This window comes from Anomaloglossus baeobatrachus, chromosome 4 (genome assembly GCF_048569485.1).
Source record: "Anomaloglossus baeobatrachus isolate aAnoBae1 chromosome 4, aAnoBae1.hap1, whole genome shotgun sequence".
NCBI classification, from domain to species: Eukaryota; Metazoa; Chordata; class Amphibia; order Anura; family Aromobatidae; genus Anomaloglossus; species Anomaloglossus baeobatrachus.
In genome coordinates this window covers 258,910,158-258,933,901 of record NC_134356.1, presented here as the reverse complement: position 1 = coordinate 258,933,901, position 23,744 = coordinate 258,910,158, and the positions used below count along the sequence as shown (strand labels likewise).

General features: G+C 44.1%; 1 protein-coding gene across 1 annotated transcript in view; it reads left to right on the top strand.

Annotated features, from left to right (window-relative positions):
• Positions 1-22,298, top strand: part of EPYC (epiphycan) — a 112,557-nt gene extending 90,259 nt beyond the window's left edge. Inside the window, exons 5-7 of the mRNA XM_075342434.1 lie at positions 5,501-5,703; positions 7,810-7,905; positions 21,751-22,298. Of these exons, the coding sequence (XP_075198549.1) occupies positions 5,501-5,703; positions 7,810-7,905; positions 21,751-21,921 (470 nt within the window). The 3' untranslated portion in view covers positions 21,922-22,298. The remainder of the gene's footprint in view (positions 1-5,500; positions 5,704-7,809; positions 7,906-21,750) is intronic.
• Positions 22,299-23,744: the final 1,446 nt, after the last annotated feature.

Below are 23,744 nucleotides of genomic sequence, written 5' to 3'. Positions count from 1 at the left end.
GCCCTGCCTGTGTGCTTAGCTTCACTCCACTCCCCGGTTCGGTACCGGCGGGCCGCCGCCCGACCCCGGTCCTACGGTTCCACAGAGATCCACTAACTCCTGCAGACGGCCACCACCATCTGCCAACCTTGCTGGTTGTGTCTGGGCCCCTACCCAGACACCGACAGTTTCTGACCTCTCACTTTTACTGTCTACACAAAACTGTCACTTTTCCCGCCTCCAGACCTGTGAACTCCTCGGTGGGTGGGGCCAACTGCCTGGCTCCGCCCCACCTGGTGTTGACATCAGACCCTGGAGGGAGGCAACAAGGGTTTTTGTCTGACTGGTGTGACTATCCAGGGAAGGGGGTGTGTGTGGTGTAATGTCTGTGACTACCTGGCTAGTCCAGGGCGTCACAAAAGCTAAGTCCAGATTGCAGCAGTTTAAAGGGAATCTGTCACCAGTTTCTTCACTATTAAACTATAAGTATTACCTTCTACAGCTCCTGGGCTGCATTCTATGAAGGTGCACCTTGTGCCCTAACTCCCCTTGCAGACCCCAAATATAACTTTATAAAAGCTGAACGCCACGTATGCTAATTACCTGTGTGGCTCAGATGGGCGTGCTCTTTTTTGGCTCCAGTCTCCCCTCCTGCCGCTGGTCGCCGTCCTCCATTCTTGATTGACATGATGACGCCTCCGACATCATCTACGTAGCACTTTCAAATCTCGCGCCTGTGCAGTTATGTCTGCTCATGCAAGCGCAGTTCGCTCTGCTATATCTCGGGCAGAGCAGAAAAATATAGCTGCCCTTCGGCGCGCCGGTGAGCTAAATGCGCAGGCACGAGGATTAGATTGAGTACGAGGATGACGCAGTGACGCCATGCACAGCGCTGACAATAATCTCGCGCCTGTGCAAATAGTTCACCTGCGCGCGAGGGCAGCTATGTTTTCTGCTCTGCCCGCGATATGGCAAAGCAAACTGTGCCTGCGCGAGCAGACATGACTGCACAGACGTGAGATTTGAAAGTGCAGCGTGGATGACCATGGAAGCGTCATCATGTCAATCAAGAAAGGAGGATGGCGATCAGTGGCAGGAGGGGGGACAGGAGCAGAAAATGAGCACGCCCATCTGAGCCACACAGGTAATTAGCATACATGGCATTCAGCTTTTATAAAATTATATTTGGGATCTGCAAGGGGAGTCAGGGAACAAGGTGCACCTTCATAGAATGCAGCCTAGGAGCTGCAGAAGGTGATACTTTTAGTTTAATAGTGAAAAAAATGGTGACAGGTTCCCGTTAACCTTTTAGATCAGTTCTATTTATGCCTAGACTGTTAATAATGACTAAAGCATTGGAATTGTTATCCCATTCTCCCCATGCCTATGGATTGTCATGGCAGTCTGGGACTTCAATGGACACTTCACAGTGTATAGAGTTGTGCAGTCTCCTTACATTGCTTGCATTGCTGATAGATATGGAATTTGTACATTGTATTGGAGATATTGATAGCTAAGCATGGTCCATCAATAAGTAAAAGAAAACCTATTTAAGTACATTATTTGGTAAACTAAATATCAACATTCAACATCACAACTCATCCCACAAAAAACAAACCCTTATCCAGCTATGTTGTCATAAAAATAAAGCTAGAGTGCCTCTTGGAAGACAAAGAGAATAAAAGAAAGCAGAAATAAAAATTGGCTTGTGTACCATAGTGGTTAAGACCAATTGAAAAATTCTTTCTTTTCTCATTTCTTCATTTTAGAGCCACTGAGACAAAAAAATTGGTTACAAATTATATATATTATATCTTTACATTGTTCTTATGAAATTGCTTTGTTTCCATACTTCGGTAACAGAGCTTCTGTTTTTTCCCAAGATATCTTAGGGATATGCGAGCTTTCATTTTTCACAGCTTACATTTAAAATTCTTCATTATCTCACAGTCCTTTGTGAATATCAGTTGTATTTTTATGCTTTTTTCTTTTACTTTAAACTATTGCTGCGATAAACTTAATTTTAATTCTGTTGTTTTTCTTGTGCTGTAGGACATTTTGTCAAACATGTTGTGCATTTGTTTAAATTATCGAAACAACGTTTGCTATATTTGTGGTCAAGTGTCTTTAAAATCACAGAGAAGAAAAACGCCGTTTGGTAAAGAAAAATTATTTCCTATATTTTCAGTGAAAAATTGGAGATCAAGACAAAGTTTGAGCCACCCATATTTGTTGCTCATCTTGTGTTATACTTCTCCAAAGTTTGTTCAATGGTAAACCACGGTGCATGGCATTTGCTGTTCCAAAGGTATAAAGAGAGCCAAGAGACCATTCTACAGATTGCCATTTCTGTATGACAAAGATTGATGGAATAACAAGTTAAGAGGTTCATTGACACATCCAAACATTTCTTCAGCAATTTGTCTGGTCTCACATAGCTCAGAGCTGTGGAGTCCCCACTCCACCAAGATCTTGGACCTTAAATACTGAAGAAGAAGCTGATGCTGATTTTCTTTGAAAAAGAGACTAATCGAGAAGATCCTGATATTCTAGGTCATAAGTCTGCAGAGTCTAACAAACTAAACCAGGTTGATCTAAATTATTTAGTTTGTGATCTAAACCTATCAAAAAGTCAGCCAGACCTTTTGGCTTTGAGGCTCAAAGGCTGGCACTTGCTGGAGCAGGGAACCAAAATATGTTCTTTTCACCGTAGATATGAGGAGCTTGAACACTTATTTTCAATGAAAGGTGACCTAGTTTACTGCAAACCCTGTTAGATACAATGGGACAAGAGCAAGGCCTCCAGAAAGTTTAAAAGCAATACTTCTGTATAATGGAAATGAAAAGCCATCTAAACTCTCTCTTGCTTATCAGAAGGGAAAGAAGGTGATCCAGCTCAGCTGTGGCAAGGTCCGGCATGCAAGGATAACACTCTGGTAGTGCAGGGATCCAATAGAAGAAAAAAATAATCCAGCTTCCGGAATAATACAAAATCTTGTGCAAGCTTTATTTTAAAGGACGTATTAAATACTTGTCATTAAAAGGGGCAAAGTAGGGAGCCCATGTGCGGCTACGCGTTTTGAACGCTACCTGCAACAAGTCTGAAAGAAACATATCAAAATGTGTGTCTTTTACCATCAAAAATCCGTTCCGAAAACTACAAGTGGTAAATTTGTGGTAATCTGAAGATAAATAGCCTTGGTGTAAAGTTTTGTTTTCTTTGTGAATGGGACAGCAGAGACCACAAAAAGCATTTCACAAAAAACGTGGGCTGATCTAGAATTTTGTCAAAGCGATGGATACTGAGGGTTTTGCATACCTCAGAAATACATTTCCCCAAATTATAAGATTAATATCAAGGAAGTAATATTTGTGGGGCCACAAATAAGGGAAATTACGAAAGAAACTGATCTTGATACAAAATTAAGCAAGACTAAGGCACCGATGTGGGGAGTCATTCAAAAATGTAGTGATAAACTTCCTTGGCAACCATAAAGCATCAACCTATAGAAATCTTGTGATCGAGTTATTACAATTCTACAAAGACTTGGGAAGCAATCTGGCTCTCAAGATACATTTCCTGGACTCCCATTGACATTTTTTCCCCAATAACCTTGGAGATGTCAGTGATGAGCATGGGGATCGGATGCACGGGAAGCAGTTTCATCAATACATTGCACTACTTGAAGGCCGTTATACAGGGAAATTGAGCCCAAAAATGCTTGCAAACTACTGTTGAAGACTAAAAAGGGATGCACCTGCAGCTAAATCTTCAAGAATTTTTTTAAAAAAAAAAAAAATAGGTAAAAAAAAGAAAGTTTGTAAAAAAGAAAATTCTGTTAAAAATAAAAACATAAAAACAATGTAAGCACATGCTATTCAAAATTCCTGCCCAATATAAAAGTTTTAAAAGTAGATATGGAATCAGGGCACCAATTACCATAAGAAACAGCCTATTTCATACATTTAAAACAAAAAAATGAACATTTTGCAGGCCAGTGCAGTGTAATTATCAGTTATGAAAGCCGTTTTTAACCTAACGAATGTTTTCTGTACCGTGATGCAGATAAACTGTCTTTATAGAGATACCTGTAACATTCTCATGGAGTTTTTGGTGGAGGATTTTGAAGTAGAACCAAAATCGTCTTCAAAACCACCTTAAAGAAGTGGTTCACCCATATTTATTATTTGCTAGATCGATATTAGGTTGAGAAACAATGTAACTCTCAAATACCTTATGCTGCCAATAGTGCCTGTGAGTGGCGCTATTGAGGACTGCTGTTCGACATCGCCTGACCCCCGGGCTTCGTGACCTTGGGGATCCGGTGATGTCACGTCAAGTTCCTAATCACGTGATATCACCGTGGCCGGCCCCAGTCTTCCTGAGTCACTGAGCTGTGGGCAGTGTTTCACCGCTCATCATAGCCCAGCGTGACAGCCCATCAGCTCCCCGCTCCATCCTCCCTCACAGCAAAGTGCTGCAAGCAGGAGACAAGCTGAGCTGTGACGAGTGGTGACACACTGCCCACAGCCCAGTGACTCAGGAAGACTGGGGCTGGGCACGGTTATGTCACGTGATCAGCAAGTTGACATGACATCACCGGATCCATGAGGTCACGGAGCCCGGAGATCAAGCGATGGGGATCAGCAGTCCGCAATAGTGTCGGTAACAGGCACTATTGGCAACATAACATACTTGAGAGAAATATTGTTTCTCAACCTAATATCGATCTAGCAAATAATAAATATGGGTGAACCACTTCTTTAAGGTGGTTTTGAAGACGATTTTGGTTCTACTTCAAAATCCTCCACCAGAAACTCCGTGAGAATGTTACAGTTCTCTCTATAAAGACAGTTTATCTGCATCACGGTCCGCAATAGCACCTCTCACAGGCACTATTGCCAACATAAGGTATTTGAGAGAAACATTGTTTCTCAACATAATATCGATGTAGCAAATAATAAATATGGGTGAGCCACCCCTCTAAATACTCTTCATATACTCCCAATAAAAATGGAAAATTAACTTTGTTGTTTTTACAATTTTTTTTTATTATTTTTTTATTAATGAGTTTTTTTAAAACCTCACTGAGAAAAAAAATAAGTGACATTGATTTTTTATGCATATTCCTTATATTATCCCCTTCTAACTTTAGACTGTTAAGTCAAAGGGCTGCAAAACACAGTGTAGAAAAAAGAAACACCAAAAAAGTAGTATTCCCTAAAATGTATTTTAAAAACCAGTATTGTTTTTTTCCGCTTCCCAAAAAAATTCATGAGAGCCAAGCCTAACACAACGTGAGCCATTGAACACGAGGTGTAAAGTTTCAATTTTCTACATTAAGATGTCTTTGTTCATCCTGTTAAGGTGCTTTAAGTTAAGAAATGTTACAACTGAATATTAATTGTATATTTTTATCCTTCTGATTTTTCTGTGTTACAAATATAATTTCTAATTAAGAAGCTCTGTGTAGAAATTTCTTTTTACTTCAGTCATAACTAAGTATTTTACATCTTTCAGGCAAATTACAGAAGATTGATCTGACATCAAATATCATATCAGAAATTGATGAAGATGCATTTAGGAGCCTGTCACAGCTTAATGAGCTCTCACTTTTGGATAATAGGATAAGGCAGCTTCCAGAACTTCCAAACTCTCTGAACTTCATTGATGTCAGCAAGAATAGACTTGGACGCAAAGGAATTAAACAGGAGGCATTCAAAGTATGTAGATGGAGTCAATCAAGAACAGGCTAAGTTCACACTACAATTGGGGTCAATGTTTTGATAAATATTTTGAATTTACCTCAACTTATATGAATTTTACATTTTTATTAGTAGGAGTATCTCTTTGGTAAACATTTGACTGATATGCATGAGTTAATTAAAAATGCACCAAATTAGGCCATTTACTATAGGTTAAAATATCTAATTTGTTTGGGAAAATAAATCCCTTAAAGGGAATCTGTCAGGAGGTTTTTGCCATGTAATTTGTGGACAGCAAAAGATAGGGGTTTAAACATTGAATTCAGCAATGTGTCACTTATTAGTCTCTGTGCTGTTGTTTCCTTACAATAAAGATTTTATCACCATGGGATTATCACTGCCTGGACTTCAGGGCTCATGAGCAGTTGTCCGATCATGGTCCTCTCCTTGTATAAGCAGCTCACAGTCAATAGACGTTGTACGTTCAAAGATATGGTGTGTAGGCGGGATTAGTTTTCTGAGCTCTGCTACATGCTACATCTAATTATTCAAATTATGTCACAATTGTTGCACCCAGTAAACTAAGTGATATATTATTGGAATGATGGTTTGTTTTCCTGCATAATGTTTCTCTCAGATGAGGTAGCAAAACCTTGTGACAGATTCCCTTTAACTGCTATTGAAATTAAAAAAATATTATGTACTGTACATCACTGATTTATTTCACCTTGGAGGAGACCTAAAGGCCCCGTCACACACACAAGATCGCTAACGAGATCGTTGCTGAGTCACAGTTTCTGTGACGTAGCAACGATCTCGCCAGCGATCTCGTTATGTGTGACACCTACCAGCAATTAGGCCCCTGCTGTGAGATCACTAGTGATTGCCGAATGGTCCGGACCATTTTCTTCAAAGGTGATGTCATGCTGGGCAAAACGCATTGCTGTGTTTGACACCTACCAACGACCTCCTAACAACCTCGTTGACAACTGCGAACTCAGACACATAAGCGTGCATTGTGCATCCCATTTTCCACAACCCTTCAGTACCGATTAATGGCCGCTACTTCGTTGTGATTGGGCAGCTTGCCTTTCGGATCGTAGTTGCAACTATACCCGGATTCATTAATCCCAGGTTTATTTGTTCCCGGTTGAGTGCTGTTTTTCGGATCGTAGTTGCAATTCCACCCAGATTTCACTGATTCTTCAGACAGCTATACTCCCTGGACACGGTAGGCATCTTTTGGGGGTCTCAAAATTGTTCCCATTTTCATTCATAGGACACCTACTTGCTATTATAGCATTTTAGCATTTTTTACACCTATAGTGCCATTTATAGTGCCGTTCTTCTATATGTCCTCATACTAGCATGAGCAAACACCCATAGTGCCGTTCTTCTATATGTACAATCAGAGCTGTGGGGCGCTGAAAAGGCAACGCATATGCACGCCTACGTGTCTCACATCTTCAAACACTACGCCCCTATTCGAGGTCTGAATCGTCATACTAGTTGCTGTGTGACAGGGTCCCAACGACCGCCAAGATCGTTATACAGGTTGCTCATCATTACCACGCCGTTGGTAAGGTCTGACTGTGTGATATCTCACCAGCGACCTCGCAGTGACTTACCAGTGATCCTTATCAGGTCATATCGTCGGGATCGCTGTGTGTGACTGGGCCTTAAGCCTCCGTTAACAGCTATACATCCTGTTTCTCCCATACACTGAAATGCACGGCTCAACTGAGAGTTCTTGTGTACTCTTTAAAAAAACTCTAAAGGCTTATCTCAATGCCAAAAAAATGGATTGGTTTTTGAAATTCAACAGACAGGATCCCTCTCTCCCTTAACATAATCTTTTAGAAGGGAATATGTGGGCTCCCATACACATAAGAGTGTTGGCTGATCCTGCCAAAATGGGAACAGTTCTGTCTAATGGGAATGTAAAGGCTGCCGCAAATCAATGAATGCTGATGGACTACAGTACTCACATGACAAACAATGTCACAAGATTACTGTGAAATTTTGCAATCATATGTTGTATTATTTAATTTAAACTCTTTGTCAATGATTGTGAAAATGAAAAATGTGTTTCAATTAGGAAAATTAATTTCTTTTCACTTTTAGGACTTGCAAGATCTACGCATTTTATACTTGAATGACAACAACTTAGACCATATCCCATTACCTCTTCCTGATAACTTGCAGGCTCTTCATCTTCAGGTAAGTAAGCAAATATGCATATGTACAATCAATCATTCATTTTATTTATTTGAAGGAGCATTATATCAACTTTGATAGATTGAACATGGACACTACAGAGAACTATACTCTGGTAAGTGATATCTTAATAGAACTGAAACCAAATATGCAGGTTTCTTGAACCAAACACAGGAGTAGATAATAGTGAAAAAAGTAGATAATAGTGATAAGCGATCACGCACGGCATTGTTCAGTACTCGATCGAGTATCGGGGTGCTCGACGTGCTCAGTCCTCGTTTAAGTATCCTGGTGCTCAGGTGCCATGCTCAATTTCCCACCCCGCATGTTTTCCAGCTTTTTTCAGCCACTATACATGCGAGGATTGCATACCAATCACGATAATGACGTAGCCGTGTGATTGGCTAGACACATATCACCATCAAGTCTATATAAGATGCAGTGACGCCATGCTTGGTGCACTGTACCCCAGAAATAATGTAGCAAGAGCTGCTGGAGAAGCGATAGTGCAGTTGAGGTATCTAGGAAGAGATTATTGTCTTACATTCCTTGGTGCTGCTACATTAACTGAAAAGTCATTTTCAGGACTAATTCAAATACATTCTATTCTCTAGTAGTACCACTCTTAGCTGCAATTAGTACAGAGGGAGCTCCTGGAGAAGGAATAGTGTATTAGAGGCCTCTAGTAAAGGATTATTGTCTTACATTCCTTGCTGCTGCTATGTTAACCCAAAAGTCCTATGCAGGGCTAATTTAAATATATGTCTTGCTCTAATAATATCACTCTTAGCTGAAATTAGTTTAGGGAGAGCTGCATGATAGGGATAGTGTATTAGCAGAATCTAGGAAGGCTTACTGCCTAACATTCCTTGCTGCTGCTAGGTTAACACAAAAGTATTTTTCAGGGCTAATTCAAATATATTCTACCCTCTAATAATACCACTTTTAGTTGCAATTAGTGTAGGGATTAGTATATTAGATGCATCTAGGCAGAAATGATTGCCTTACAGTCCTTGCTGCTGCCACTTAGAAACCAAAAAGTCCTTTTCAGAGCTAATTAAAATTATTCTATTCTTTTATAATACTGCTGTTTGCTTTATACCTAATTTAACGTGTGCAAGGCATGCGGTAAGAGATGGAGAAGTGAAAATCCTGCTGATAATAGTGCACTCAGAGGTCGTGGGCCAACTGTGCCTCCTGCAGGAGCACAACAAACACAGTCATCATCTACACTTATCTTCATGTCCCAATTTGTAGGGGGGCGCAGGACACCATTGATGAAGCCAATACAGTGTGAACAGGTGATCGGTCGGATAGCAAACAATGCTTCTATTCTGTTTCCCAGTATCACCCTGTCTTTCATATGGTCCAGTCTCCCTAGCCAAACGTCTGGGTTAAATAACCCTAACACTGATCCTTCTATCTCTAACCATGGCGAGTCAAACAATCTCACACTTGGACACTCTGAGGAGTTCTTTAACTTTCCATTTATGGCTTCTTCTGGTTTCTCACCATTCATGATTCAAGAGGGACATGATGAGATCCTGTGTGGTGATGCCCAAATATTTGAACAACCACAGTCACAAGAAGATGACAGTGGGGGACAGCAATTACTGTCTCAAGAGATGGATAATGATGACACACAGTTGCCAACAAAGTCATGTTGTTAAGTCAACAAGTAAGGAAGAAGACCAGAGAAAAGAAGTGGAAAACAAGGTGGTGGACGATGAAGTGACCAACCCAACCTGCAAGATAGCATTCAGAGCAAGCACATCAGCGCAACATGGGAGGGGTAGCAATTTTTTACAGACAGTGGGAACGATAAGAAAACAATAATATGCAACCTGTGTCATCCCAATATCAGCAGGAGCCTGACCAATACCCGCATGCTCAAGCACATGTCATCCAAGCACCTGACTAGGTGGGCCGAGTGACTGGGTCCACAATCAGTGTCTGTGGATGGTGCCAGTGGTGCTTACCCTCTGGTACATGCTGAGCACTGCTGTCCAGGACACAGATATTGGTGCCTCCCACCCTGCACCTGTTATTGCATATTTATAACCACCATAACCACTATCAGCAATCATGTCTATGTTTTTGTCCCAGCGCAGCATTCAGCTATCTCTACCACAGGCCTTAGAGCACAAGTGGAAATACCCAACCTCCCACCCGCAGGTCCAAACACTAAACGTGCACATTTCCACTGCTTGTCCTAATAATGTTGTCCTTTATGGCTTGTGGACACTGAGGATTTCCGCAACCTCATGGCAGCAGCCGTCCATCGGTACTTTGTCCCAAGCCACCACTATTTCTCCAGGTGTGCCATCCCCGCCTTACACAAGTACATTACACTTAACCTCACCCTTGCCCTGACCAGCACAGTTACTGTGAAGGTTCACTTAAATACAGACACATGGACAAGTGCTTGTGGCCAGGTACACTACATTTCCCTGGCAGCACACTGGATGAACCTCGTGGAGGCAGGTATGTGCTACCAACTCTGAACCTTGCAGGCCCTATTGCATCAAGGTTTCCTCTCACCTCCTATACAAGTTCCTGCACTCCCTCCTCTTCCATCTCCAAACTGTCATCCATTTAAGTCACAAGCTGGATGCACTGCAGCACTGCCTCAGTGAAGTGACAACAGTCTCTGCTGAAACTCAGTTCTTTAGATGATAAACAGCACACTGCTGTAAAGTTGTTAAAACTTCTAACAGACCAGACAGATCTGTGGCTCTCACCACTGAACCTCCAATTAGGCAAGGTCATGTGTGATAATGGCCATAACCAGGTGGAGTCTCTGAAACTTGGCAAGCTCGCAAACATATCATGCTTGGTCCACATTCTCAACTGAGTGGTTAGGCACTTTCTAAAAACCTACACAGATTTTTCTAAGCTACTTGTCAAGGTTTGCTGCATGTGCACCCATTTCCGCAAGTAACCTACAGCTGCCGCTGGTCTGGCAGTAATGCAGCAGCTCTTGTAAGTGCAGGCTCACCGACTGGTTTTCAACCTGCCTATGCGGTGGAACTGAACATTACATATGTTAGTGTCGGGGGTGGGGGCCAGCTTCCCCATCGTGGGGGCTGCTCTGGGAGATCGTGCTCAGTTCCGGTGCCTTCTCCTCGATGGCTCGAGTGGGCCGGACCCGGGGCTCGAGCAGCGCTCCTTGCCCTCGAGTGAAAAGGGGACTTGGGTTTCTTTTGGGATGTAGAGAGTTTGTGACGTCACCCACGGATTGTGGTGATGGTGGGCACCACCGCTGCTGGTGACGGGGTTCCCGGGAGCGATGGTGGGGAGCAGCTAGGTGTTGACCTCTCCGTAGGTAAGGGTTGTTGGTCCCGGGGCCCGGTAGGAGGTAGGGGGAGATGCTGCAGGGCGCAGTGCTGCGGTGCGGTGCCTGATGGCACTGCTGTACTCACAATTAAACCACACAGAGTCACTGGTAAACTAGAAACTGCCGAAGTCCGCAGCCTTCGGTGCGGAGGGTGTTTGGGTCCCACACACAGTACAGCAGGATCCTGTTCTTGTTTTGCAGCCAGACGCTTCTTTCTCCTTCCTCAGTCGGGAACGGGGAGCCCACTCCCCTGCAGTGATCCGGGTCGTCCCTTGATACCGGCGGGCCACTACCCTGCCCCGGTGACCTCGGGCCCCTTCCTCACACTTCCCTTCCTTACAGCAGCCAGGAGCTATCCAACCCCTGGTCTGCTCTCTTCACTCTCCTCACTCACTCTGCTCCATCCCCTCCCCCGCTGCTCTGTTTAGCTCTTACACTGGGGGGGTGTCTGTCCTGCTGCACTGTTGTGGGATCAAGTTACCAAGGAGGAGAATGGCCTGCACTTTGCTGGATTTCTGCAGGCTCTGTGACACCCTGGTTTTGCCAGGACGTCACATTAGCAAGTCTTTGTGAGAAGCAGAGGGCAGTAGTTGAATACCAGCTACAAAATGCCGGTCGGTTTTCCTGTCAGCTTTTGAACATAAGAACAAACATGTAGCCATGTATGTCTGACATCTGAGCTGTTGTCTAAAAATTTGAGAAATCATCCAAGATAGTGGGCGGCAATTATGCCATAATTAGCATGATCAGCTTGCTTTTGTGTAATAATAATAATCTTTATTTCTATAGCGCCAACATATTCCGTAGCGCTTTACAATTCAGGAGGATCATATACAAACAAGTAACAGTTATAGAAATACAATATTTAGAGGGAAAAAAAAATACAACCCTGCTCGTGAGAGCTTACAATCTACAATGAGATGGGGGGAGAGGCAAGGTTCAAGTTCTTATTTACAATGACAATCCAACCATCTCACGGAAATGGGGCTGGATAATGGTTTCCTGGACCAGTGGGCCCGAGCCTTGAGATGCCTTTGGGTGCCATGGAGTTTGATGTGGAGCTATGTTGTGAGAGGTTGTAGAGGGACTATGTGAATCGAATCTGATTAGGGAGTGATAGGCCGCCCTAAAAAGATGCGTCTTTAGGGTGCGTCTGAAGCTGAGTAAGTTGTGATTTGTCCTAACTTCTTGGGGTAGAGCGTTCCAGAGGGTTGGTGCAGCTCGGAAGAAGTCTTGGATCCGGGAGTGGGAGGTTCGAATTAGTGTGGATGTTAGTCAAAAGTCGCTTGCAGAGCGTAGAGAACGGGTGGACTGATAGACAGAGAGGAGGTTGGAGATTTAGGGGGGTGCTGCACTGTGGAGAGCTTTGTGGGTGAGAACAAGCAGTTTGAATTGGATCCTATGATATATGGGCAGCCAGTGCAATGACTGGCACAGAGCAGAGGCATCCGAGTAGCGGTTAGCCAGATAGGTGACCCTGGCTGCTGCATTAAGGATTGACTGTAGAGGAGAGAGTCTAGTTAGGGGGAGACCAATTAATAGAGAGTTACAGTAGTCCAAGCGAGAGTGGATCAGGGCCACGGTGAGGGTTTTTGTCGTTTCCATAGTGAGAAAGGGGCGTATTCTAGAGATGTTCTTGAGGTGCAAGCGGCAAGTGCGGGCAAGAGATTGTATGTGGAAGGTGAAGGAGAGATCAGTGTCAAGTATAACCCCCAGGCAGCGGGCTTGCGGCCTAGGACTTATCGTTGTGCCACACACAGAGAGGGAGATGTCAGGTTGAGGAAAGTTGGAAGATGGAGGGAAAAGAAGAAGTTCAGTTTTAAAAAGGTTAAGTTTCAGATAGAGAGCAGACATGACATTGCAAACTGCAGTCAGGCAGTCACTGGTGTTCTGTAGTACAGCGGGGGTGAGCTCAGGGGAGGAGGTGTATAGCTGTGTGTCATCAGCATAAAGATGGTACTGAAAGCCAAATCTGCTGATGGTCTGACCAATTGGGGCAGTGTAGAGGGAGAAAAGAAGAGGGCCAAGGACTGAACCTTGAGGGACCCCAACAGTGAGAGGAAGAGGAGAAGATGTGGAGCCAGCAAATGATACACTGAATGAGCGGCCAGAAAGATAGGATGAGAACCAGGAAATAACAGTGTCCTTTAGGCCGATAGAATGGAGCATAGAGAGAAGGAGATGGTGGTCAACAGTGTCAAAGGCAGCAGAAAGGTCAAGAAGAATAAGCAGAGAGTGTGTCTACTGAAACGCTCGTTTCTCACATTTGGAAAGGAAGCTTTGCATGTAGACCACGTGAAGATGGAGGAATAAAGTACACAGGGTTATATTACCAATCCCAACCTCATCTCATCTTCTCAGCATCTTTTGGGTGATAATAAGGAGGAGGAGACTGAGGAGGAAGAGAAGGAACAGGCGATGATTGTCTGCGCTACAGAGGATGCTACCAACACCAGCTTCTTGTCTTTTCAGCATGGATGGGCTAAAGAGGAGGAGGAGTAAGAGGAGAGGGAGGAGGAGGAGCTGGAAAGTCATCCTACTGTTGAGGATGGGGAAATCTTGCCTGTTGGAAGTCTGGCGCACATGGCAGACTATGTCCTGCTGCCTTACCTGTGACCCTCTCGTTATATGCATTTGGCTAACATCGATTATTGGTTGTTCACTATTATTGACCCATGCTACAAGGAGAACTTTCCATATCTCCTTCCTGCGGTGAAGAAGGCTGCAAACTGATGCAATATCAAAAGGCTTATAGATGAAGACTTGTTGAAGAAATTCCCATCTGACAATGCTGCAGAGCCATAGTGTTTTGTACAACCAAGGAAGAGAGAGGAGGGAGACACATACAAGGTCCAAGAGAGGAAGGTGAACATTATCAAAGGTTTGAGACAGTTTCATTAGACCGTTCCAGTGCCCAGGCCCTGATTTGCAGGATACCCTGACAAGGAAGGAAAAGTTTATGAAGATGGTGAAGAGAACCTAGCCATCTGCACCAGCACCCTCCATGATTCCTCTGTGCTGTAAAACTATTGGATATCCTATTTGGACACGTGGCATGAACTGTCACTCTACACCTTGGAGGTGCTTGTCTGCCCTGCCACTAGCATTTTGCAGAGTGGGCTTCTAGTGCTGCTGGGGCATAATAACTGATAGGTACATCCGCCTATCAACTGAGACGCTGACAGGCTGATTTTTATCAAAATGAACAAGGCCTGGATTGGACCAGACTTCTCAACCTCAACAGATGAGAGCAGTAGATCATAAAGTAAACTAAAATGTTTCTTTTTTTTCTGGTGTATTCCCATGCACCCTTTCCCACCCAAACAAGGGTATATAGTTCTTGTTTTTTTTCTTTTTAGTGTCTTTCTCCTCCTTCTCCACAACCATTCAACATGATCATGATGCGACCCTCACTGTTAATTTTTCGAGGGTGTGTATAGTGCCCTACTACATACATTTTAGAGGCCTATCTCTAAAATTTTCAGCCCTTGCAGCTAGTGCATAGGCGTTACCAGTCTAGGAGTTCAACCCCTTACAAATGGGAATTTTTTTTAAGTCCTCCTTTATTTCTATACCAAGGTGTATTGGTGTATTGGAGTGCCATCTTCTAATTTTTTCTCCGCCCTTGCAAAAAGTACATATGCTTTACCAGTATAGGAGTCTCAGTCCTTAATAATGGTAAACTATCTAAGGACCTCCTATAAGTGTCTATGGGGGGGGACAACCTCTGGTCCATCTCGTTACAATTTCCCCTTCTTTAATCATGGTCATCCTCCACCATGCAGCAAGCTGGAAGAGACCAAAGCTTAAAACCACACAGAAAAAACAATGATTCTTTGCTTCTCCAGCAGGTAGTTGTTTTGTTTACTTCTCCTCAGGGTCATCATGACCTTATTCCACTTGCTTGGGACCCCGAAACAGGGAGTTCAAGTTCTTAAAAGCAAGGCCCTTACACCAATAGTCCCCAGTATGACTTTCTAAACTTGTTCTTCAAGCCAACGATGCCTAGGGTACTCTAATCCCCCCACCCTCGCAGCAACAGTCCATAGTACAAAGTGGCAGTCAAGGAGAGGCAAAATCCATGGGATTTTGGGCAAGGTCCATTTGGGTAAAGTCCACAGGAAAAAAAAAATATAATTAAAGACCAGGCGCAACTGGCCTTGAGGGATTTCCTATCAGTCCCTCCTGAACAAGGCTCTTACGCCTTCAACTATAGTCCCCTTGGAGACCGACTATCCCCAATTTCTTCTAAGGAGTAAGGGCACTCTGAAACTGGCCACATACTAAACATGGCCTTCTGCCACCTGTCTCCTTCAGGCCTTTTCTCTTCTGATAGACTCAACGCCTCTGGGTCTGTGGAATCAAGAGACGCTGGCTTCAGCATCTCTCCTACCAGATCCATTAGCACCTCTATGGAGATGAGTCTCTGAGAAAATGGCCACTGACAATGACTCAACACACACTTCCTGTCTGCTTTTTCCGGGGGCAATCTGTTGATGAGCAACCATTCAATTTGTGCTAGGCCTTGTAATTAGTGCATAGGCTTCACCAGTGTAGGAGTCAGAATATTTTTCAAATGGTCAAAAAAATTATTCTGAGGCCATACTCTACATAATTTCTAGGGTGTAAGGGTGTATTGAAGTCCCTCCTTCTAATTTTTGGCAGCCTTTGCACGTAATGCATAGGTTTTATGAGTGTAGGAATTCCACTAGCTAACCATTTTAACAGAATTTGTATGAAGCCCTTCTTTATGTACTGTATAATACAGGGTGTATCGAAGTGCCTGTTCCTTCTAATTTTTGCATTTACTGCATTGTGTGCTTCTGACACCGTGGCCTATCAGGTAGTCACAGGGTATTGTGCAATCTACCCTTCTGTGCAATATCCACCTCCTCCTTGGTTACGGGTCCCCAACTTATCGTGTTGCCAACAGCAGTCAATCAAAATCCTAGGAACACTCTGCACCACTGGCCGAGTGGAATAGGGTCGCCCACTTGGGGGGTTGGTAAGGGGAGGTCAGGAGTGTCAGGAGTAGTTCAGTGAAGGGTAGGAAGTGAGAGAGGAGAGAGAGAGAGAGAGAAAGAGAGGAGGTCAGGATCCGGGCTCCTTGGAAGTAACTAGGTGGCAGACGATGGTCTGGGCCTAGTAGGAGCTGGACCCCCGGTCACAGGGGATCGTGACAAGGGGCACAGAACTGTTGGGGAGTACAGCCGGTAGCCTTGTACCATCACCAGGCTGGGACCAGGGCACAACGGGGTACGTGGACCCTAGGTCAGGGAGTAGCTTCAGGCAACCTGACAATTTACCCAACGAGAACGGAGCCTTCAAGATCCGCTCTCCACCCGCTTCAAAATCGGGGTACTAGAGCAATGAGGGGGATAGGACTTTCTACAAAAACTTTCCAGAAAATCCCAAGCGTGAACCCTGAGAGCAAGCTCCCACAGTTAGCCACACTGGGGAGTGGGACCTGACTAGTTTTATACTACAGGGGCCAACTAGCAAGAGAACTGAGTGCCAAGGAAAAGGTCACAGATCATCAGGCAACACCAGTGAGAACGGGACCCAAACTAGCTCCCCTCGGCGGCAGCGGTATCCAGAACTTTGGTTTACCAAGTTGTCGGTGTCAGCTTCATGGACTGAGTGAATACACAATTGACCCTTTCACCCCCAACGGCACTTCCCAATTCCATCACCGAGTCCCGGGGCATCCCCCCCACCCGTGGAGGGTCGCAACCCCTGGCTGCCCCTATCATCACCCCGGGTACTCCCCAACGGCAGCGGTGGTACTCCACCTTACTACACACCCCGGGTGGCGTTACTAACTTTAACTATACACCCCCCCTGTAAATATCCCCTTTATTTGAATGGCCGCACGACCCCTGGGTCCAGACGCCCCTCGAGCCACCGCGGATCCGGATCCGAGCCGCCCGGCTGCTGACGCAGGGGCGACACACGTTTATGCTTTGTGAGTTTCAGAATGCCTCCTTCATAATTTAAACAGTAGGTGTCTGACCATGGCATACACACCACATACCCAGATAAGGTAAAAAATGTGAAAATTAAATTCCAGTGATTTTTCTGGCCTCCCACTGCTCAAGTTTACCATTGACTTCCGTTATACTTGTTACTCAGGTGAAGCTTGTCCAAGTGACCAACCTGCTTGATTCAAGTAACAAGCACTTGAGCACTTCAGTGCTCGCTCATCACTAGTAGACAATTGGTAGTCTATATTTTGTCATTCCTTTTGGATCCACTTCTCACTCTGGCTTTAAAAACTGCATAAAACATAGTATCAAAACTGCATTTTTTTGAAACCCATCCTTTCTTAAGCAGTTTCTCACCAGAACCAATTTCATTTTTGCGCTTGTGATTTTTCTCATCTTTTTTTCAAGAGCTTTTTTTTATTATTGTGCCAACATAGATGAATGAAAGCTTGATTATTGCAGGATGAGTTGTAATTTCAAAATAAACCAAATCATTCACTATATATTGTATTGAAAAAGGCAAATAAAATTTTAAGTGGGATGAAATAGTGAAAAAAAAAATCAATTTTGCTGTTATCTTGGGGATTTAGTTTTGTGGAGTTCATTGTGTAAGAAAAATTACCTGGCAACATAATTGTTGTAACCTCAATTGCTGCAATACCAAAGTTATAAGGTTTTTATTTTATTTTTTAATGGTCAAAAACAATTTACAACTTTGTACAAAAAAAATATTAAGTAATTTTGCCATTTTCTGAGATCGGTAACTTATTTTAGCTTTATTTTTCCTTCAATGGGCCTACAACATGAGCTTGTTTTTATGCATAGCAAGCTGTTGTTTTTTTTTTATACCATTTAGGGGGATATATCACATTTTGATTTATTTTTTTATGGCAACTTTTGGTCATGTCACGTGCATCAACTAATAAACCTGAAAATTTGACATTTTGATTTTTATTCTCTTTGCAGCATTGATCATATGGATTATTTTATTTTAGATTTTGATGGATTTGACGTTCAATTTTTTCAATTTCTTTATTTTTAAATTGGGAAAAGTGAGATAACTTACACCTTTATATTTTTTTAAATATAGTATACAGTGAAATAAACACTTTCATGACCGATGACGTATATTTCCATCATCGGCCATGTTCGTCCTTTAATGCGGGATGACGCGCTTAACCTGTATCTTTCCTCGCAGTTGACAGCTACCCCAAAATATTGTAATAAGCATCTCTGATGCTAAAGATCTTGGTATTAAAAGGATGAGGGTACGTTTGCACACGTATGTGCACACGTTGCTTTTTTTTCCGCGCGGAAAAAAACGCACCCTCTGGCAGAGGGGAGAATTGTAAACAATGCTTTTTGAGAAACAACGCATCGAAAACGCATGCGTTTTTCATGCGTTTTTCATGCGTTTTTTTAGGTGCGTTTTTTAAGACTTGTCAGTGATAATAAAGTTGGTTGAACACAGACCTTTGGAAAAAAAAACCTGTGATGTCATTTCCTTCTCCACATTCTGTTTGGATAAATGGGAGGGCTTGGAATGGAAGGAGCACCATTTGAATTTTGGAAAAGTTGAAATAAACTTCGCGCACCAAGCCCCTTAGGTACCTATACGTCAGAAAACCCCCACAAGTGACCCCATTTTGGAATCTGCACCCATCAAGGATTTTATTCAGGAGTATATTAAGCATTTTGAATCCACAGCTACTTCACCCAAAATGTTGCTGTAGCAATAATATTCTCACTTTTAGGCCCGCTTCACACGTCAGTGAAAAACACTGACGTTTTTCACTGGCGTGTAAAACACGCACATGTCCCTCCGTGTGCCGTGAATCACAGCACACGTGGGTTGTCTAAGTGCAATCCGGGCTCCGTTCTCCGTGGCCCGTGATTGCACTTAGAGATTAACTCACCTGCACCCGCTCCCGCTCTCCATGGTGCTGATCGCTCCCGCGGTGCAGCATCCGGCCGGCGCTGACCCCCGCAGCAGCTGCTTCCAGGTCGGCTGTGTCGTGCATCATGAATATGCGCGACAATAATGAGCCGGCTCAGAAGCAGCAGGCTGCACGGGCTGCAGAGGACATCGCTGGACACCGGGTGAGTTAAAATGTTTTTTATTTTAAAAGCACGTTTTTTTCTGGCACGTGTTTCACGGATCACACCACTGCGTGGTCCGTGGGACATCAGTGATGCCAGAAAAAAATGGACATGTCTCCGTGCGGCAATCACGCACACGCGGGTACGCCGCATGGAGACACGTGCAGTGAAAAATCACTGACGTGTGAGCAGACCCATTCATTATAATGGGTCTGCGTATGTCAGTGATCCTGGTACGTTTAAAAAAAAAGCACAAACGTACCAGAATCACTGACGTGTGAAAGGGGCCTAAGGCTATGTGGCCATGATCCAGCGACACGGCGTCTAGTACAGTGTCAGCCTTCCTGCAGCTGCCCATGCCCACGATTTGGGTTCAGGCTGCTGTGGAGCTCTATGCTACCTGCAGAGAACACTCTCGTCTCCGCAGCATAAATTGACATGCTGAGGCTCGGGAAGCCATGCTACCGGTCAGTTTATGCTGCGGAGAAAAGAAGCACAGTGGGCATGGGATCTCCAAAAATCCTTCCACTGTGCTTCTACTGCACAACGCAGCGTTATGGACGCAGGGAAAACACTCAGCGCCCATAACGCTGCAAACCCTGATTGTGGACACAGCCTAAAAAGCGTCAATGGATGAAGGGATGTCAAATATATAGAACGTCCTACCCCCGCCTGCATATTCTAAGCTGGCACCTTTAGTACCTTTCATGTGGCACTAAAGGGTGCCTAGCTTAGTATTTATCCAATAAAAAAAAAAAATAAAAAAATGAAAAAAATGGCGTGGGGTCCCCCCTATTTTTGATAGCCAGTCAGGGTAAAGCAGACAGCTGTAGCCTGCAAACCACAGCTGGCAGCTTCATCTTGGCTGGTGATCAATTTGGAGGGCTCCCCATGTTTTTTTTTTTATTTATAAATAAAGAATAAAAAAAAAAATAACGTGGGGTCCCCCCAAATTAGATCACCAGCCAAGGTGAAGCTGACAGCTGGGGTCTGGTATTCTCAGGGTGGGAAGAGCCATGGTTATTGGACTCTTCCCAGCCTAAAAATAGCAGGCCGCAGCCGCCCCAGAAGTGGCGCATCCATTAGATGCGCCAATCCTGGTGCTTCGCCCCAACTCATCCCGCGCCCTGGTGCGTTGGCTACCGGGGTAATAAATGGGGTTGATACCAGATGTGTAATGTCACCTGGCATCAAGCCCAGCAATTAGTGATGTCACGGCGTCTATCAGACACCCGACATAACTAATTGACAGTAAACAAAAGCAAAAAAAGACAACAAAAAATGTTTTATTAGAAAAAACACTCCCCAAATCATTCCCTTGTTCTCCAATTTAATAAAAAAAAATGGGTCCGCAGAAATCCATATGGATGTCCCACGTCGCCTCTGGACCTTCTAGAATATGGGGGCACGTTCAGGAAACGTATCCCCCATTTTCTAGGAGGGCAGACCCTCCATTTGAGGAGAGTGGGTGCCAAAAATCTGCACCCACTCTCCCCGGGTCACAGCTGCAGACTGCGAGCAGCCAGCACAGCTCACACTGAACACAGTGCTGGCTGTCAGCTGCTCTGCTCATGTGACCGGCCAGCGTGCACTGAAGGAGGAGGGGGCCGCGGGGGATCAGCGCTGCGACCGGACAGGTATGTATGACACCGGGGGGAATAGGGGGTGAACGGGCAGGGCCTGGGGAACAGTTTTCTGTCGCATGTGTTATTGCACATGCGACAGAAATCATAGGAGCAGGGCGGCCGGTGCGCTACTGTGCGCGCGGCCATGTTGGATTTTCGGGAGGGGGGGTCGGGGGTCAGGGCGGGCACTTTGGCGACACCGGGGGCTTTGCCAGGAAGTGAGGTCAACAGGAAACCTCTTGACCTCACTTCCAGGTAAATGCCTGCGTTCTGGCGTGCCGACAAAGGCCGCGGACCGCAACAAAAAAGCAGGTCCATGCGGTGTAGCTGCGTTCTGACCCCACATCATTGATTTCAATGGGGGAGAGAACGCAGCCACAACGCACAAAAGAAGTGACATGCTGCTTTTCTTTCCGCACCGATTTTTGGCATCCAAAACGCTGCGGAAAGAAACGCAGCATGTGCACTTTTTCAGCTTTCCCATACACTTTGCTGGGAAAGCTGACCGCATGCAATTTGCCACTGAAACGCTGCGGTTCAAAACGCAGCGTTTCCGCGGTAAAAAACGCATCGTGTGCACACAGCCGGTTGTAGAGCATTTACAAACTGGTTGTCAGAATCTGAGACAACTACCCATAATGAGGAGGAAAAAATGTAAGAATGAAACTTAGTTGTGAAGAAGTAAATTATCAAATGGACCAAAATAAATGTTGGGGGACAAATTTAACTGTTCTTTTAAAATTTTAATGAAAAGTAAAAATATTATTAACAAGATTTCATGTATTTTTCCATATTGCTTTAGGATAACAACATTCAGGAAATGCACGAAGATACATTCTGTAAAATGAAGGATTTGTCATATGCCAGAAGATCTCTTGAAGACATAAGACTAGATGGAAATCCTATTAACCTGAGTAGAACACCACAAGCATTTTTGTGTCTACCTCGTATACCAGTTGGCAGACTTGTTTAAGTCAGAAAGCCGCATATTAACTCCATAAATCACCCACAAATAAGATATTTACATGGCTTTAAAAACAGATAAAATACTATGTAACTTAAAATGACAATTTCTACTGTGTTTTCCCTTAATAAAACGCAATCTAAAAGAAATTTGAAATGAAATGTACTAAATACTGGAAAATAATATACTTAAGAATGTACATAAAGTACTCTCTTCTAATTAACTAACATTGTGACTAAAATATGTAATCTTGAATTGTCTATTTTTTGGTATATGCTACCTAATACTAGCTAAATTACTTCAGTTCAAGTTAAGTAAATGTGAAATATGTTACAGCTGGACTAAACATGTACATAAAGGTTTTGTGTTATTTTATTGTACCTTGATGCTGATCTCTTTTGTCTATATGTAATCATGTTGACTGATTTTAAAATATGAATTTATTCAGATAGGGTATGACGTATGTTGCCCTCAAATATAACCCATGCTCCTGCCATTATTACATTCAAAGCATAACAGTTAAAGACATATCAGAGCAGTCAGTAGAAATGCCTGAGCCCCATACAGCAAAGGATTTTAGGCCTTTGGGGGCCCAATTCTCAAATTACTGGGGAATGCTCATGGAGACACAGTAGCAGAAGTTTGGAGAGAAGAATACTAAAAGCTATGGCAGGGGTAGGCACAAAAAGTAGCAGAGTTTAATTTTGGAAACTAGGATGGGAAGCACAGAAAGTACCAAGTACAGGAGGGGCAGCAGTGATGAGATGCATAAAATCATTGAATGGGGACAGAAAGTAGCATAGAGAGAAGGAAAGCAAGGGGAAGACCAATGAGACACTCTATTAGGTGGAAAGAGGTTCTAGGGTAAGGAGGGAAATACTATCTGGAAACAAAATGTAGGTATGTACTCTGTCAGGGTTAAGGGGGAGATAAAGTAGTAGGTGAAAGGATTTTGAGGAGAAGAAAACAAAGTAGCAAGGGGCAGGGTCAGTGGGAGGAGTAAAGGGGAATATTGGTGAGGAGCCACTTGGTGGGCAAAGTGAAGGAGCAGGGAAGTGACACTATGTTGGAAAGGGCAATGTGAGGAGATAAGGTAGTGAGGTCAGACACGAGATCTGCTGGGACTCTTTGGGGTAGGATACAAGGGGCGGAATGGTGGATTGAGCTCAATGGCGACCGGGCCCAGGCTTGCAGGGGTCTGCCAGCCCCAGCCCCTGCTTCAGCTGGATGTGCGTTCAAGGCTGCACATCCAGCTGAAATGCATTGTGGTGCAGAGACCTGTCGGGTCCCTGTACTGCAATACACGCTACCAGAAAAACAGAAGCCTGCAGCTTTCATCTGTGTCCCAGTGACTAAGGATGGCGCTTGGCAATGACATTATGCGTTGCAAGACCATCAACAACCATGAAACCCATCGGACACTGTGTGCTGGCTACACAGTAGGACGCTGTGCAACGTGGGAGCCAGGGATGGTGAGTAAAATGTTGTTTTTTTGCATTAGACAGAATAGAGACATATTTGCCTGGATGGTGACATATATACCAGGACGGGCACAGTAGATACCCGGAAGGGGACAGGACAAAGGGGGCAGTATTTATCATGAGGGGGACAGTATATACCAGGAGGGGCCCAGCAGAGGGACAGTATACACCAGGTGGACCACAGGAGGGGGACAATAGATACGAGGGGGGCAGCAGATACCAGCAGGGCCCTATGAGGGGGACACATATACCAGGATGGTGACATATATACCAGGATGGGGACATTTGTACTAGAATGGGGTTATATATACACCAGGATGGGGGACATTAGAACAGGGTCGTGGACATTAC